This window comes from Leucoraja erinacea, chromosome 4 (genome assembly GCF_028641065.1).
Source record: "Leucoraja erinacea ecotype New England chromosome 4, Leri_hhj_1, whole genome shotgun sequence".
NCBI lineage: Eukaryota > Metazoa > Chordata > Chondrichthyes > Rajiformes > Rajidae > Leucoraja > Leucoraja erinaceus.
In genome coordinates, this window is record NC_073380.1 from 98,914,657 (window position 1) to 98,932,681 (window position 18,025).

Sequence of the window (18,025 nt, forward strand, 5' to 3'; positions counted from 1 at the left end):
AACTGCAAATCGCCCTTAGTGTCAACAACAGCATCAATAAGACGTTGATGGACACATGACAGAATAACTTTCAAAGCTACAAGGAAATAGGTGGCATAGGACTGATGGCATTGCTCTGTTTGGAGCCAAGATGGGTTGAACGAGAAGCTGGAATGGACACGATGGGCCGAATGGCAACCTCTGGGTTTTAATATGCAAATCTGTCTGCACCCTCTTTATCAGCCAATAAACGACACCTCAAAGCGCAGAGGAAAGACAAGTGGTGGATAGAAGTATAGAAAGTATAAATGTTCCTGTTATTCTAATCAAGGGAGAGGAGGGCTTTGCGGGGATGGGGAAGGTGTTTTACCTGCCCACTTCTCTGCAGGTTCCCAAAGTGGATGTCTGGAATGAAGAGGACTGGCTGCGAATCCAGGTCGCTCATGGTTTTGAAGAAAGTTGCGTCACTTCGCTTCTGTTGGGCTGTTGTGTTCAGTTTGGATTCTGATGCTGAAAAAAACAAAATGTAATATCCCAGTCAAGGTCCACATTCATGAGACAATGCTCCCCTTTGAAATCAGAACATCCGATAAAGCATGGCTTACTAAAATTTGCTTACAGGGATTTACTTGGTTTGAGCTTCCTGAACCTTTTCCTTTCTTTCGGTTCTGTTTCCGTTCTTCATCCCGGATTTTTCTTTCAGCTCCCTAAGGATGGGGACAGGAACAAATATGAACAACAACTAAATCATATTAGGAAGTGCATTCTACATGGAAATCTCGTGGCCATTAAAATAAAATGAAAATTCATAGAAACATAGAAAATAGGTGCAGGAGTAGGCCATTCGGCCCTTCGAGCCTGCACCGCCATTCAATATGATCATGGCTGATCATCCAACTCAGTATCCCATACCTGCCTTCTCTCCATACCCCCTGATCCCCTTAGCCACAAGGGCCACATCTAACTCCCTCTTAAATATAGCCAATGAACTGGCCTCAACTACCCTGTGTGGCAGAGAGTTCCAGAGATTCACCACTCTCTGTGTGAAAAAAGTTCTTCTCATCTCGGTTTTAAAGGATTTCCCCTTTATCCTTAAGCTGTGACCCCTTGTCCTGGACTTCCCCAACATCGGGAACAATCTTCCTGCATCTAGCCTGTCCAACCCCTTAAGAATTTTGTAAGTTTCTATAAGATCCCCTCTCAATCTCCTAAATTCTAGAGAGTATAAACCAAATCTATCCAGTCTTTCTTCATAAGACAGTCCTGACATCCCAATTAAATTATTTATTGTTGTTCTGACAATACTTGATGGCATGAAATATGGGAGTGCAGAGAGTGTAAAGAGATAAAGGAATAGATACTGCGGTGTGATGGTATGGTCACATATTGGGGCTAGCAATCCAAAGATTATCATTGAATCGCCCACAATAAACCATATAACCATATAACAATTACAGCTCGGAAACAGGCCATCTCGGCCCTACAAGTCCGTGCCGAACAAATTTTTTTCCCTTAGTCCCACCTGCCTGCACTCATACCATAACCCTCCATTCCCTTCTCATCCATATGCCTATCCAATTTATTTTTAAATGATACCAACGAACCTGCCTCCACCACTTCCACTGGAAGCTCATTCCACACCGCTACCACTCTCTGAATAAAGAAGTTCCCCCTCATGTTACCCCTAAACTTCTGTCCCTTCATTCTGAAGTCATGTCCTCTTGTTTGAATCTTCCCTATTCTCAAAGGGAAAAGCTGGTCCACATCAACTATGTCTATCCCTCTCATCATTTTAAAGACCTCTATCAAGTCCCCCCCTTAACCTTCTGCGCTCCAGAGAATAAAGACCTAACTTATTCAACCTATCTCTGTAAGGTTAAGATGTGAATTAATATGATCATCCCTGGACAAAACATAGTAAAGAAAAACGAAAAAGCTGCATTCTAGTTCAAGTGCAATAAGTTATGTCAGGGGAGAAATGCACCAGCAACCTGTGACCCCAGAGTTGTGGGAATTGGCCCATATTTCCACATGACTCACTGAGGGTCTTATTGCTGTTGGGGTGCTGTACAGTGGAGGAAGGTCGGTAGAGGACCTTTGTAAGGCCTGGTCTCATGCTTCTGCCATGGAGCCGATGACTACATGGAACTCAGTCCCCCAACACGTATGTGTGCAGACTTTGTCCATGTACTGTGGTTCGATAACTATTGGAGATTGGCTTTATGGAGGGGAAGTGACATAGGTTGGATGATTTCTAGCCTTGTCCAATAAATAAATTACACTCCAACTAGCAGCTTATTGGAAATGACGTGCTGTATCGCAGAGTGACACACCTTTGCCAACCAGACAGCAAAGAGGAACAAGATATGTAGAATATATATTTATTCACCAAATACCAACTCACTGCATTTTTTACACAGAGAGCGGTGAATCTGTGGAATTCTCTGCCACAGAAGGTAGTTGAGGCCAGTTTATTGGCTATATTTAAGAGGGAGTTAGATGTGACCCTTGTGGCTAAAGGGATCAGGGGGTATGGAGAAAAGGCAGGGATGGGATACCGAGTTGGATGATCAGCCATGATCATATTGAATGGCGGTGCAGGCTCGAAGGGCCGAATGGCCTACTCCTGCACCTAATTTCTATGTTTCTATCAGCCATGATCATATTGAATGGCGGTGCAAGATCGAAGGGCCGAATGGCCTACTCCTGCACCTATTTTCTATGTTTCTATCCCTCCTCCAACCCAGTATCGATTCAGCGTCAGGACTTATGATAATAAGGCAGTTACATAAAGTGGCTCAGAAGGGGATTTTCACACATTCTCTAGCTTAAATGCAATATCCAGTGATTCTTAAAGGACAATGGGAAGGTTGCTTTCATGAAAAACACTATAAAGGTAACACACCGTGGAAACTTTAGAACAGCAATTAACACATATGAATTGGGCCGTTTGATGTGCAATTCTGAAAAAAAAACATTAGATGGTGCTGCAACATTGTTTTAGTGTTGAAGAAATGAAGGTGCTAGATACGTCCTTTTCATCCTACCTTAGCTATCCGTTGTGTATGGTTCACCCTGGCATTTAATTGTTTGTGGTTTCACATAATCTACACCGTGATATTACAACAACATGGAGGAGAGAGGGGGGAAAATGGTGCGTCGTATACTTCGAAGGCTCGTGAGGTGGTTGGATTACAAGAAAGAGCACCTCTCTGCATTTTCCTCTGGCACTCATTCATACAATCCCATTGAGGAACAAATCTCTGACATGCACTTTTGATTACACAATATCTCAAAGATAATAAACCTGTTGTTCACAAACAACGTTTTGGGAATTTGAGAGTTTAAAGAGCGCACAGAAATAATCCCAGCTCCTTCCAACATGCTTTGTTCACCACACCTTGTCACAGAACACCTTGATCTGGCAGTAAGCCCGGTGGATGGGTTTGTTACTGCGATTGTTATAGCTGTAGGTGTCGATCTGGATCATGAGGGGAAGTCCTTTCACCCCCTTCTGCGAGGAGAAATCAGTGCTTAGGCAGTTGACGGTGATGAATATCTGGATGAGAAAATGAAACGGGGAAGATGAGTCAAGAGCGAATGTTGACAAAACAGTTACGTCGACGTGTTCAACGGCATCCTTGGCAACGACACCACCCATTAACAGATTATGAAATCAGACGCACAAGATGGGCCCTGCGTGTTTAGTAAATAGAACAGCGGGGTTTCGTGTTCCAAGATGCAGGTGCGGCACAGCTGGGAACATAGAGGTCACCACACAGCGATCTTCACATTACAAGGCAAGGCATTTCTTGCCGCCATCTCACCGGATCACCTTTGGGGCCCTTGCATTCCTGCTCCACTAAAACCCATAGAACTAAAACCAAAGCAAAACTCTAATCACCAACTGACGGGATTGATAGTTGTTAGGCTTTTGCATTGGAGCTTGAATGAAGCTGTCAGAACTACAGCCTTCACTGAAATTTACCCCCAAGTGTTCAACCACTCACTCCAGTGGACTGGGTAAAGGGAGGGGAGGTGAGGGGAGAGGCTGGAGTACTAGATATTCCATTAGGGTGTGTGTGTGTGGGGGGGGGGGACATAACTTTGACTGTAAATGCTAACATTTTACATAAATGCACCATCTTCACGTTAGGAGTAAACAAATTACAAGCAGGAGTAAGCAAATGAGTTCAATCACTTCGCTTAGATCCAGGCTAATTTACATCTTAAAACTACCTTCTTACTACAACTCTTAAAATCACAAGGTAAAAAAAAAAAACTAACAACTGACCCCAAGCCTCATTACCATTTGGGAAGAAAATTAAAAACAAGATTTCAACAGCTTTTTGGTTTTTCTGACATCACCGCTAATCTTTCTGGATTTAAATTGGATGTTAAGGCTATGGCCACTCGTACAGGTGGCTAATATATTCTTTTTGAGAAAAAGATCATTTGTTCTGCTAATACATGTAGCAACCTGATTTTACATAGAGACATAGAAAATAGGTGCAGGAGGAGGCCATTCGGCCCTTCGAGCCAGCACGGCCATTCATTGTGATCATGGCTGATCGTCCCCTATCAATAACCCGTGCCTGCCTTCTCCCCATCCCTTGGCTCCACTAGCCCCTAGAGCTCTATCTAACTCTCTCTTAAATCCATCCAGTGATTTTGCCTCCACTGCCCTCTGTGGCAGGGAATTCCATAAATTCACAACTCTCTGGGTGAAAAAGTTTTTTCTCACCTCAGTTTTAAATGACCTCCCCTTTATTTTAAGACTGTGGCCCCTGGTTCTGGACTCGCCCAACATTGGGAACATTTTTCCTGCATCTAGCTTGTGCAGTCCTTTTATAATTTCATATGTTTCTTTTAGCTTTTACTTTGGGGCTAAACAATTAATTATGTTTTAAACTGCTTGGAGATGTATATTTAACAAATATACAAGCCCTGTGTATTTAACAGGCAAATACTAATTAGCAGTGATTTTCCTGGAGGAATACATGCTACTGGTATGTATACCCCTGACAGAAGTTATGGACCCTGACAAACGGTCGGGTCTGAAACATTAACCCTACATTGCTTTCCACAGATGCTGCCAGCCCTGCTCAACATTTCCAGCATTTTCTAGTTTTACTACTAAAGATATGGTGCGTACTCATTGATGTACCGTGGAACATGCATTCAGACATAGATGACAGGGCTCTGAACTGGACCTCCTCTATTAGCATAGCAAAAGGATTTGAGTATAGGAGCAGGGAGGTTCTACTGCAGTTATACAGGGTCTTGGTGAGACCACACCTGGAGTTTTGCGTACAGTTTTGGTCTCCAAATCTGAGGAAGGACATTATTGCCATAGAGGGAGTGCAGAGATGGTTCACCAGACTGATTCCTGGGATGACCTGGATGCAGCGAGACCTGGGTGTCATGGTACACCAGTCATTGAAAGTAGGCATGCAGGTGCAGCAGGCAGTGAAGAAAGCGAATGGTATGTTAGGAGGTTCTACTGCAGTTGTACAGGGTCTTGGTGAGACCACACCTGGAGTATTGTGTACAGTTTTGGTCTCCAAATCTGAGGAAGGTCATTATTGCCATAGAGGGAGTGCAGAGAAGGTTCACCAGACTGATTCCTGGGATGTCAGGACTGTCTTATGAAGAAAGATTTAAAGACTTATTATAACTCTAGAATTAGGAGATTGAGAGGGGAGCTTGATAGAGCACCTATACAAACATTCTTAAGCGGAGCAACGGGCTAGATGCAGGAAGATTGCTCCCGATGTTGGGGATTTCCAAGACAAGGGGTCAAAGCTTAAAGGATAAGGGGGGAATCCTTTAGAACCGAGATTGGAAGAAGGGTTTTCAAACAGAAACAGTGGTGTTTCTCTGGAACTCTCTGCCCGAGAGGGTAGTCGAGGCCAGTTCATTGGTCTCATATTCAGCAGGGAGTTAGATGTTTTCCATTGTGGCTAAGGGGATCTATACTGGGTTCCCAGCTTTCCCATCCCCCCTCGACTCCATTCAAGGACCCAAGCAGTCATTCCAGGTGCGACAAAGGTTCACCTGTATCTCCTCCAACCTCATCTACTGCATCCGCTGCTCTAGATGTAGCTGCCACTTCTGTCGGGGACTCTAAGCGTATTTTACTGCTTAGGTGCTAGTACGCCATTCGGCCCTTCGAGCAAGCACCGCCATTCAATATGATCAGGCAGATCATTGTATGAGAGTATCCCGTTCCTCCTTAGTCCACACCCCCTTTACAATTACTACCCTGGGCGATCGTTTCGCCGACCACCTCGAGATACCGCAATAACCAACCTAGACCAGTGGTGGCCAACACTTTTTCGCTCATGGCCCCCTTCTGGGATCTTTTCCTGGGTCTCCACCTAGAGCACCTATAATCAGCAACACCAGAAAGAGAACAGCAAATCGGTGCCTAGGTACTCTGGCATACTGATGGATTACGTTGAATCTCCCATTTTGCTAGCCAAGCTGCAAGAAGCCTTCCTTAACCCTCGAGCTGTGGAGATCCCATTTGGATGAAGGGTCCTCCTCCTCCCTTTTTCCCTGGTTTCTCCCCCCACCCCTCATCAGTCTGAAGGCTGAGTTCTTCCCGAAACGTCGTTTATTTCTCAGATTCAGCATAGATGCTGCTTTCATTACTGGGCCCCTGAGGATCAGCAAGTGGGTTCCCAGCTTTTCAAGGCATGTTTAAATCAGATGAAGGAATTGATTACGTCTACAGATTACACTCGGTTGGCAGATAAAGTAAGCAATGCAGGCAGGAGCAGGAAATTGCAAGGCAATGTACTAACCCTTATCCAAATAAGAGATTCTAGGGTAAATGGCCTCACAATTCCCCACAAAATGATGGAAATATTTGACAGAGTAAATCCAGACAAATTATTTCTTCTGGTAAGGAAATCCAATAGAAGACACAGTCTTAAGGTAGAAAGGGATAATTCAGCTGTTAAATAAGGAAGCAAGATTTGTTTGTGTTAAAGGTAGAGTGGAGCCCCGAACACCCCCCAAATGCAACCCCCAACCCACAAAGAGCTTGCATATTGATTGAATCACCTACAAGTCTGACAACTGGGATCAGGATGCAGATCTGGCACAAAGTAAAAGCCCTGTCCCACTGTACGAGTTCATTCAAAGAGTTCTCGGAGTTTGCCCCGATTCGAACTCGGAGATTTACGGTAATGGCCGCTTGTCGGTACTCGGGGCTCTCGTGGACATTTTTCAACATGTTGAAAAATCTTCACGAGTCTTCCCGAGTTTAACGCGGTTTCCCCGATCACCTGCCGTTAGCGTTACCAGTCGCTAAGAGACGTCCCCGAGCTCCGACGTACCCGCTACGTTCATTCTACGTGCTTACCACGAGTTTGATTTTTTTTTAAACTCGGGAGAACACTTGAATGAACTCGTACAGTGGGACAGGGCTTTAACTGAGCGGCAGAACTCAATCCCATAGTATTGGCAGGATCTAATGACTGCTCCTGTTATTTTGCTCCTATTTAGTTTCCCAGGTACTCGATAATCAGAGTTTTTACATCCACAGCATTTCAGAATTGATGAATGGTCTTCAACCAGAGAGGTTCAGTTTGTTTCTCTTCCCATAGCCTGACCTGCTGAGTGTTTCAACATTTTCTGTTTTCACAAATGGAACATGGCACATGGGAAAACTAAAGTTACACCACATCCATTGTGTCTGTATATTAGAGATGGAAAACAAACACAAAAGCATGGGTTGCTGAGTGCAAAATTGGCTCCAAGAGATGTGTTAGATTTATAGGTGGTCCTGGCACACCACTAAAATCCAAACCCAGCATCCAGTCATATCCTACGACAATATACACCTCCCCATGAAAGTACACTCACCCATTTTCAATCCAATAAAACAAGGACTTAAGCTAACACCATTGTCAGTTAGCAAACACAGTGGAATCCACTATTAAAGCAAAACAAGATTTAATTTGGTCAACTTGCTGAGTCGGAGAAACCATTATGTTCACTCTCATGGAAAACACAAAGTGCTGGAGGAACTCAGTGGATCAGGCAGCCTCTGTGGAGGGAAAGGACAGGCAATGTTTCTGGTCATGACCCTTCTTCAGACTGATATTCTATATTTGCAAGTTCAAGGATTTTTATATGAGCCCTCTGACTTCCCTAAAGGGTTAGAAACATAGAAACATAGAAATTAGGTGCAGGAGTAGGCCATTCGGCCCTTCGAGCCTGCACCGCCATTCAATATGATCATGGCTGATCATCCAACTCAGTATCCCGTACCTGCCTTCTCTCCATACCCCCTGATCCCCTTAGCCACAAGGGCTACATCTCAACTCCCTCTTAAATATAGCCAATGAACTGGCCTCAACTACCCTCTGTGGCAGAGAGTTCCAGAGATTCACCACTCTCTGTGTGAAAAAAGTTTCTTCTCATCTCGGTCGGTTTTAAAGGATTTCCCCTTATCCTTAAGCTGTGACCCCTTGTCCTGGACTTCCCTAACATCGGGAACAAACTTCCTGCATCTAGCCTGTCCAACCCCTTAAGAATTTTGTAAGTTTCTATAAGATCCCCTCTCAATCTCCTAAATTCTAGAGAGTACAAACCAAGTCTATCCAGTCTTTCTTCATAAGACAGTCCTGACATCCCAGGAATCAGTCTAGTGAACCTTCTCTGCACTCCCTCTATGGCAATAATGTCCTTCCTGAAGTTGACATGAAGTTATTGGATTCACCCTCGAGGGGTCACAGGAGTTAGGAGAACACAAGGCTATCAACAGGTGTCTGACATAGGGTACCTGTGGTACATCTGGAGTATTGTGTACAGCTTTGGTCTCCTAATTTGAGGAAGGACATCCTTGTGATTGAGGCAGTGCAGCGCAGGTTCACGAGATTGTTCCCTGGGATGTCGGGACTGTCATGTGAGGAAGGATTGGGGAGACTAGGCTTGTATTCGCTGGAGTTTGGAAGGATGAGGGGGATTCTTGTGGAAGTATATGGAATTATAGAGGGACTGGACAAGCTAGATGCAGGAAAAATGTTCCCAGTGTGGGGCAAGTCCAGAACCAGGGGCCACAGTCTTAGAATAAAGGGGAGGTCATTTAAGACTGAGGTGAGAAAAAACTTTTTCACCCAGAGAGTTGTGAATGTATGGAATTCCCTGCCACAGAGGACAGTGGAGGCCAAGTCACTGGATGGATTTAAGAGAGAGTTAGATAGAGCTCTTGGGGCTAGTGGAATCAAGGGATATGGGGAGAAGGCAGGCACGGGTTATTGATAGGGGACGATCAGCCTTGATCACAATGAATGGCGGTGCTGACTCGAAGGGCCGAATGGCCTCCTCCTGCACCTATTTTCTATGTTTCTATGTACCCATACTATAGTGTCATTTTTACTGGGCCTTTCCATATCTCCTTTAACAACTTCAGCAGAAACCCAGAGAACCTTTGCAGAAGATTCAAAGACCTTCCATCTCTCAATTCCAGACAATTGTTTAGGAAAGAAAAAAATAATTAAATGATGCTACATTAGAACTGGCTGTCCAGGCATTACTGAGATTCCCACAATCTATATGGCAGGTCTGAATACCACACACCAACACAAACAGCTGCTGATGTTCAATTTTGAAATCTCTGAAGACTACAGCAGTCGTGGAGAAAAGTTAACAGTCAACATTTCAGGTGAGTTCTTTCAGAATGGCCAGAAGTATTTAATCAGAAGGGTGGGCTGTGCCACATTGCAGTGACTGATCCCCACAGAATTATTGCCCGTCCACCATACACCTGCTTAGCAGACCTTCAATGCCTTCACCAGCTTGCCACACAGCAGGTCAAATGTGCTGGAACCCAGGTGTAGATGCACCCGGCATCCTGCTCTGCTAGTGAGCTCACCATTCAGCTTGTTGCTGGCCATGGAACATACGGAGCCAAATACGTCAAGCACCGCTATTCATCCATCGAAGGGCCGAATGGCCTACTCCTGCACCTATTTTCTATGTTTTTATGTTTAGATAGATCCTTTATTGACCTTTCGGTCTGAACGAAATTATGTTGCCTGCAGTCAAACACAGAATCAATAATAACAAAACATACAATAAACACAAATTAAATATCCACCACAGTGAGTTCACCAACCACATCCTCACTGTGATGGAGGCAAAAGTCTTAGTCTCCGCCTCTTCCCTCCTTGTTCTCCCTCTGCGCTGTGGCGATCAATCCAGGCCGAAGATGCCGCTCTCCAGTCCAGTGGACCTCCGTGGTGATATCGCCGCCACAAGCCGGAACGCCGTCTCCGCTCCGAGACAGCCCGCCACAGCATCAGCTCCGGGCAGCCGCCCCAGCTCCGGGTCCCGCAGTCTCCGCTCCAGGCCGCTGCCCCAGCACCGGGTCCCGCAGTCTAAGCTCCGAGCCCCGCTGCATCAGCTCCAGATCCCGCAGTCTCAGCTCCGGGCAGCCGCCCCAGCTCCGGGTCCCGCAGTCTCCGCTCCAGGTCCTGTAGTCTCCGCTCCGGGCCACTGCCCCAGCTCCAGGCCGCCGCCCCAGCTCCGGGTCCCGCCGTCTCCGCTCCAGGCCGCCGCCCCAGCTCCGGGTCCCGCAGTCTCAGCTCCGAGCCCCGCTGCATCAGCTCCAGGCCGCCGCCGAAAGCCAAAACGCTGCACCAGCAAGTCGGGCCACCGCTGCCTTAGCCCCGAAGACGGCCAACCTCTCGTTGGTAAGTCCTGGCTGGCTCTGCCTCCGGAGCCTCGGGGTCGGTCGCAGGCTGGAAGCCGCCAGCTCCGCCATTAGGCCTCAGTGCAGACGGAGGCAGAGAAGGGGGATACGACATGAAAAAGTCGCATTCCCCCGAAGGAAGAGACGGAGAACATGTTTCAACCCCCCCCCAACACAACCCAACAAACTAAAACTTAACCAAAACAAAACAAAAAAAACAACAGATAAAAGTAAAGACAAACGGACTGCAGGCGAGCCGCAGCTGTTAACAGCGCCGCCACTTCCAGATTTATCCGGGGCAGGCAATGTAATGGGTAGTTTACACGGGGCGACTTGACGCAAGATGTAGCCAGAGTGGAGTGGTCGTGGTCTAGCACGATATCACACGATATAACGGGGGTAGAGTAAAGAGTTCCCACGGTACTCGGCAATTCTGTCATTTGTGCGAGTGACTTGTCCGTCTCCCGATCTTTCCCGAATGAACATCGTGGACTGTAGTGTAGTTAATCACGTGGCACAAATGATGTTACTTTGTTGTCACACACTCTATTCGTTTTTTTCACCCGAGCTCTTTAATGAGCTGAAGAATAATCTGTGTTTTTTTAGACAAATGTTGTTTGGTGTGATGCACCTTCTCTCAATATGTGCAAGAAGTCGTCTTTTTATTTTGTCAAATATGAATAAAGACTGTATCTCACATTGACCGTGATTATTGTGTTATTTTATGATCTACTGAGAGGTGAAACTTTCAGTCTGAAGAAACTTTCAGCCCGAAACGCCACCCGTTCCTTCTCTCCAGAGATGCTGCATGTCCCGCTGAGTTGCTCCAAGCAACTGGTGTCTATCTTCAAAGGACTGACCAGGACTGCCTCTCTCTCTCTCTCTCTCTCTCTCTCTCTCTCTCCCTCTCCCTCTCCCTCTCCCTCTCCCTCTCCCACACAGGCATGAATGGATGAACTCCGCGGGCCAGGCAGCATCTACCGGAGTTAAATGGACAGACGACCCATTCTTCAGGCTGCCTTATGTCTCTCCCCCCCCCCCCCCCCCCCCCCAGCACTCCCACCTACACACGCGAATGCTGGAGAAAACTCAGCGGGTGCAGCGGTGCCGAAACGTTGTCTATTTCCTTCGTTCCATAGATGCTGCTGCACCCGCTGAGTTTCTCCAGCATTCGCGTGTGTGGGTGGGAGTTGGGGTGAGGGGGGGGGGGGGGGAGAGAGACATAATGCAGCCTGAAGAATGGGTCGCCTGCCCATTTCTCTCCGTAAATGCTGTCTGGCCCGCGGAGTTCCTCCAGTCACGCCTGTGTGAGAGGGAGGGAGGGAGAGAGAGAGAGACAGTCCTGGTCAGTCCTTTGAAGATAGACACCAGTTGCTTGGAGCAACTCAGCGGGACAGGCAGCATCTCTGGAGAGAAGGAACGGGTGGCGTCTCGGGTCGAGAGCCTTCTTCACACTCTCCCTCCCTCACTCTCACACAGGCATGAATGGAGGAACTCCGCGGGCCAGACAGCATTTACGTTCCTTCTCTCCAGAGATGCTGCCCGTCCCGCTGAGTTGCTCCAAGCAACTGGTGTCTATCTTCAAAGGACTGACCAGGACTGTCTCGCTCTCTCTCTCTCTCTCTCTCTCTCTCCCTCCCTCTCTCTCACACAGGTGTGAATGGATGAACTCCGCGGGCCAGACAGCATTTACGGAGAGAAATGGAATTATTATATTGAGGCAGGCTTTGTATTGGCTTATTTTACTCGGGGTGCTTTCTTTAACGGAGTTCATCCATTCACGCCTGTGTGAGAGGGAGAGAGAGAGAGAGACGCACACACTGCCTGTTTCAGTGACAGACACCCACCGCCAGTAAATGAAGACACCCCCATCTTTCAGACAAAAAGAGACACACTGACATTAATGAAATGCTTAGCTAGTTTTATTAGATTTGTATGTAAATAGCAAACTGGCTGGATTCACTCTATCCAACTTCCGGGTTCACCGTTGGCAGGAGTTCCCCCGGTGACCGCAAGAGTTACTACCGATATCGCACAGGACACTTCGTTCATAAAATGTTGCAATGCTCAACCACAAGTGCACAAGACACTCTTGGACAAATTCAAACATGTTTGAATTTTCTCCCGAGTACCCAAGGTACACGATTACCTGCCGTTAGCGCCACGGTGGTCCACGAATGCCGTATTGTTACCGCACGAGGTTCCCACGATGTCAAACTCGGGGTACCTCTTGCGTCAAGTCGCACCGTGAAAAGGGGGTTTAAGAGGTGAGTCTTTTAATTGAATGGGTTTCTACTTTCAATTAAGAAAAAAATATCTTTCTTTATCTCACTGGATATTAATGGCTTTACCTAAACACTGTAATTTACGAAATTAATTTTCATTCATTTTGATTGCATTTACTTCTAAAGACATTTAAAACAGCGAAAGATATCTTTGGCAGCACATTGCCATCAAAGGCTGTTGCGAGAGAGGTTGGGGCATCAGGTTCTGCAAACCTACTGGCCACATGCTCTACTCCGCCTTACTGGAGAGTCACAGTATTGAGGTGACCAGATAGCCTCACTGACCCTAGAAGAAACATAGAAACATAGAAAATAGGTGCAGGAGTAGGCCATTCGGCCCTTCGAGCCTGAACCGCCATTCAATATGATCATGGCTGATCATCCAACTCAGTATCCCGTACCTGCCTTCTCTCCATACCCCCTGATCCCTTTAGCCACAAGGGCCACATCTAACTCCCTCTTAAATATAGCCAATGAACTGGCCTCAACTACCCTCTGTGGCAGAGAGTTCCAGAGATTCACCACTCTCTGTTTGAAAAATGTTCTTCCCATCTCGGTCCTAAAGGATTTCCCCTCTATCCTTAAGCTGTGACCCCTTGTCCTGGACTTCCCCAACATCGGGAACAATCTTCCTGCATCTAGCCTGTCCAACCCCTTAAGAATTTTGTAGGTTTCTATAAGATTCCCCCTCAATCTCCTAAATTCTAGCGAGTACAAGTCGAGTCTATCCAGTCTTTCTTCATATGAAACTCCTGACATCCCAGGTGAACCTTCTCTGCACTCCCTCTATAGCAATAATGTCCTTCCTCACATTTGGAGACCAAAACTGTACGCAATTCTCCAGGTGTGGTCTCACCAAGACCCTGTACAACTGCAGTAGAACCTCCCTGCTCCTATACTCAAATCCTTTTGCTATGAATGCTAACATACCATTCGCTTTCTTCACTGCCTGCTGCACCTGCGTGCCTACTTTCAATGACCGGTGTACCATGACACCCAGGTCTCGTTGCATCTCCCCTTTTCCTAATCGGCCACCAAGTGCAACTGCAGGATCAGTACATGGGGCATGTGTGGTCAATGACTTGGACAGTAGAATCTAGCTCGTTAACCCTGTTCTTTCTCTCCTGGCTTGCTGACTTTCTCCAGCTTTTTTAATTTGAAATTCACTGAGGATGGCTGGTTGGCGCGGACCCGGTGGGCCGAAGGGTCTGTTTCCGTGCTGTATCTCTAAACTAAACTGATAAAAATGTGAGAATTAGGAGGAGGGATCGGCCAGGCAGCAGGAGAGGGTAGTCACAAAAGATCTCATGCCCCATTTTCCTGCCCAATTCCCAAATCAGTTAACACAGCAAATGCTCGGAAATCTACTGATCTCAGTTTTGAATGCAATTCGTAACTGATCTTTCACAGGTAAAGAAGTCTAAAGACACGTTACCCACTGAGTGAAGACATTTTTCCTCACATTATTCCTGAATAGCTCGCCTTTTATTTGTTTTTTTGCGACCCCTAGTTCTAAGTTCTTTAATCCTGGGAAGCAGCTTCCCCAGCCCCTTGAAGTACTCTTAAGAATGGTGTGTGTTTGAATAAAGTCATTTCTCGTTCTTCTAAACTCTCCAAGGCACATGCCGATCCTACTAAATCTTTCCTCATATAACACTGCTTCCACCATCCAGAAATCAGCCTGGTGAATCTTCACTATGCTCCTTTAGCAAGTATAAGGACAAGGGGTCACAGCTTAAGGATAAGGGGGAAATCCTTTAAAACCGAGATGAGAAGAACTTTTTTCACACAGAGAGTGGTGAATCTCTGGAACTCTCTGCTGCAGAGGATAGTTGAGGCCAGTTCATTGGCTATATTTAAGAGGGAGTTAGATGTGGCCCTTGTGGCTAAGGGGATCAGAGGGTATGGAGAGGAGGCAGGTACGGGATACTGAGTTGGATGATCAGCCATGATCATATTGAATGGCGGTGCAGGCTCGAAGGGCCGAATGGCCTACTCCTGCACCTAATTTCTATGTTTCTATGTTTCTATAACCTTTCTGTGGAAGGGAAACCAAAACTGAACACAATGCTCCAGGTGTGGTCTCATCAAGGCCCTATATAATTATAGTCTGACATCATTACTCTTGTATTCAAATTCTCCAGCAAGAAAGGTCATCATACCATTTGCCTTCCTAATTGCCAGCTGCGGCTAAATATTAGTTTTCAATGACATGTGCATGAAGACACGCAGGTCCTTTTGAACATTCCCCAATATCTCGCCATTCAAAAAAAAAATCTGTTTTTCTTTGATTTCTATACAAGTGGATAGCCTCACATTTGTCTATGTTATACTCAATTTCACACCTTTTGGCCTACTCATCTGCTCTAAAAAAGACACAACCCGTGTCTCAGCTGCGTTACTCTATCAATTTGCGCCTTTTTTTTGTAAACCAGCATCTGCAGTTCCTTGTTTCAACACTCAACTGGTCTATATCTCTTCGGGGTCACTATGCTCCCTCATCATTACCCATATTCCCACGGCTTTGTGTCTTCAGCTAACTTTGGAATGTTACATTTGGTCCTCTCAGCCAAACATTTACTCTAGATTGAGAATAGTTGAGGCCCAAGCATCAATCTCTGCATTACCCCACAGATGATATGCTCACAACATGAGAATTGCCCATGTTCCTACTCTTTGTACTCAATCTGGCAAACAACTCTCAATCCATGCTGATATGTATGAGCCCCAATTCCATGTGCTCCATTCATCCTTGTTCAGCAACCACTCGATGTGGGACCTTATTGATTTTTTTTTAAACAACCAAATACACCTGATCTCGTTCCCATTCACCTATTTTACTGGAACTCCAGCAGATTAATCAAATATGATATTCTTTTCATAAATTCATGTTGACTCTGCTCAATCATATTTTTTATTTCTAAGCACCTTACTATAACATATTTTATGAGTATAGACGTTGGGAGGCCATATTAGGGTTGTTAAGGGCTTGGACTCCCTCGAGGCAGTAAACATGTCTATCTTATTGGTATATTGTCTGTCTGCGTTATAAATATTACTTGCACATTTGGAGTATGGGGAAATGCAATTTCAATCCAATTTATTTGAATTGACAATAAAGTTTACTTTGAACTTTGAACATGTTCCCGATGTTAGGGGAGTCCAGAACCAGGGGCCACAGTTTAAGAATAAGGAGTAAGCCATTTAGAACGGAGTCGAGGAAACACTTTTTCTCACAGAGAGTGGCGAGTCTGTGGGATTCTCTGCCTCAGAGGGTGGTGGAGGCAGGTTCTCTGGATGTTTTCAAGAGAGAGCTAGATAGGGCTCTTAAAAATAGTGGAGTCAGGGGATATGGGGAGAAGGCAGGAAAGGGGTAATGATTGGGGATGATCAGCCACGATTGAATGGCGGTGCTGGCTCGAAGGGCCGAATGGCCTACTCCTGCACCTATTGTCTATTGTCATGTTGCAGTTGTACAAAACATTGGTGAGACTGCATTTAAAATATTGTGTTCAGTTCAGGGTTTTTAGAAAGATATTGTCAAGATTGAAAGGGTTCTGAGAAGATTTACGAGGATGTTGCCAGGACTAGAGGGTCTGAGCTATAGGGAAAGGTCGAGTAGGCTTGGTCTCTATTCCTGGGAGTGCAGGAGGATGAAGGGTGATCTTAGAGGTGTATAAAATCATAAGAGGAATAGATCAGGTAGATGCACAGAATCTCTTGCCCAGAGTAAGGGAATCGAGGACCAGAGGACACAGGTTCAAGGTGAAACATAGAAACATAGAAACATAGAAAATAGGTGCAGGGGTAGGCCATTCGGCCCTTCGAGCCTGCACCGCCATTCAATGTGATCATGGCTGATCATCCAACTCAGTATCCCGTACCTGCCTTCTCTCCATACCCCCTGATCCCCTTAGCCACAAGGGCCACATCTAACTTGAAGGGGAAAAGATTTAAAAAGGGATCTGAGGGGTAACATTTTCACACAAAGGGTGATGGAACAATCTGCCAGAGGAGGTAGTTGAGACTGGGACTATCCCAACATTTAAGAAACAGTTAGACACGTACATGGATAGTACAAGCTTGGAGGGATATGGACTAAGAGCAGGCAGGTGGGACAAGTGTAGCTGGTGGGTCATGTTGGCCGGCATGGGCCGAAGGGCCTGTTTCCACACTCTATGACTGATAAATTCCAGTGTTTCTCTACTATTAAATTAAATTCAACTTAAAAATATGGTAGTTCTGTTACCTCCCTTCCTAAATAGTATAGTCATTATCATCCAACCTCAATAATGTTAAAAAAATTACACAACTGTAGATAATGACAACGACACAAGTGTTTCTTCGCTAATATTATTTCTTTTATTTTCTCGTTTATTGTTGACCCTTGATTTCCAGTGGTTTATTGCAACTTTTTCTTGAAAACAGATCCAGAGTATTTGCATTTGTCACTTTCTTACTCCCCCCACTGTTCTCGTGTCTGCCTCTCAATAACCCACGTTGCCCTTGCGATCTTAGCTTTTTTTTTTTTTAAAACAGCATACCGATAGAGGCTCTTTTTACACCTCTCATGAGTTTACCCTCATATTCTGTTTCCCCTCTCCTCGTAATTTCACCGTCAACCTTTATCGAATTCTAAAACACTCTCAATTCTCAGGCCGACTGTTTTTCCTGGCAACTTGACAAGTCCACTCTTTAAATTTAATACCATCTTTATTTTCTCGCATAATCAATGGTTGGATCGTGTTTCCTGTTGTGCTTTTGAGCTTTAAAGGAATACATATTTGCTGCAATTCACGTCCTGCTTCTTTGGCAGTGAGACATTACCTTTGCACAATTGTTCCCTTTAGTGTAGTTTGCCAATCTACCACAGCCAATCAACCCCTCATAACTTCATCATTTCTTTTGTTTAGTTTGAAAACCTTCCTTTCAGGTCAAACTATGTCATTTTCAAAATTAATGTAAAAATCCTACATTATGGTCATTTTTTTCCTTGGGGCCCCTTTATAACAAGATTACTGATTAACTCCTCCTCAACACACAGTACTAGATG

At 45.5% G+C, this 18,025-nt stretch overlaps 1 protein-coding gene across 2 annotated transcripts in view; it reads right to left on the reverse strand.

Moving 5' to 3' along the window:
- Window positions 1–18,025, reverse strand: part of grhl2b (grainyhead-like transcription factor 2b) — a 167,675-nt gene that overhangs the window by 24,872 nt on the left and 124,778 nt on the right. For both annotated transcript variants that reach the window (XM_055634853.1, XM_055634852.1), the window contains exons 9-11: window positions 3,380–3,538; window positions 599–686; window positions 350–489 (exon numbers count right to left, since the gene is read on the reverse strand). In XM_055634853.1, coding sequence (XP_055490828.1) covers window positions 350–489; window positions 599–686; window positions 3,380–3,538 — 387 coding nt within the window. The remainder of the gene's footprint in view (window positions 1–349; window positions 490–598; window positions 687–3,379; window positions 3,539–18,025) is intronic.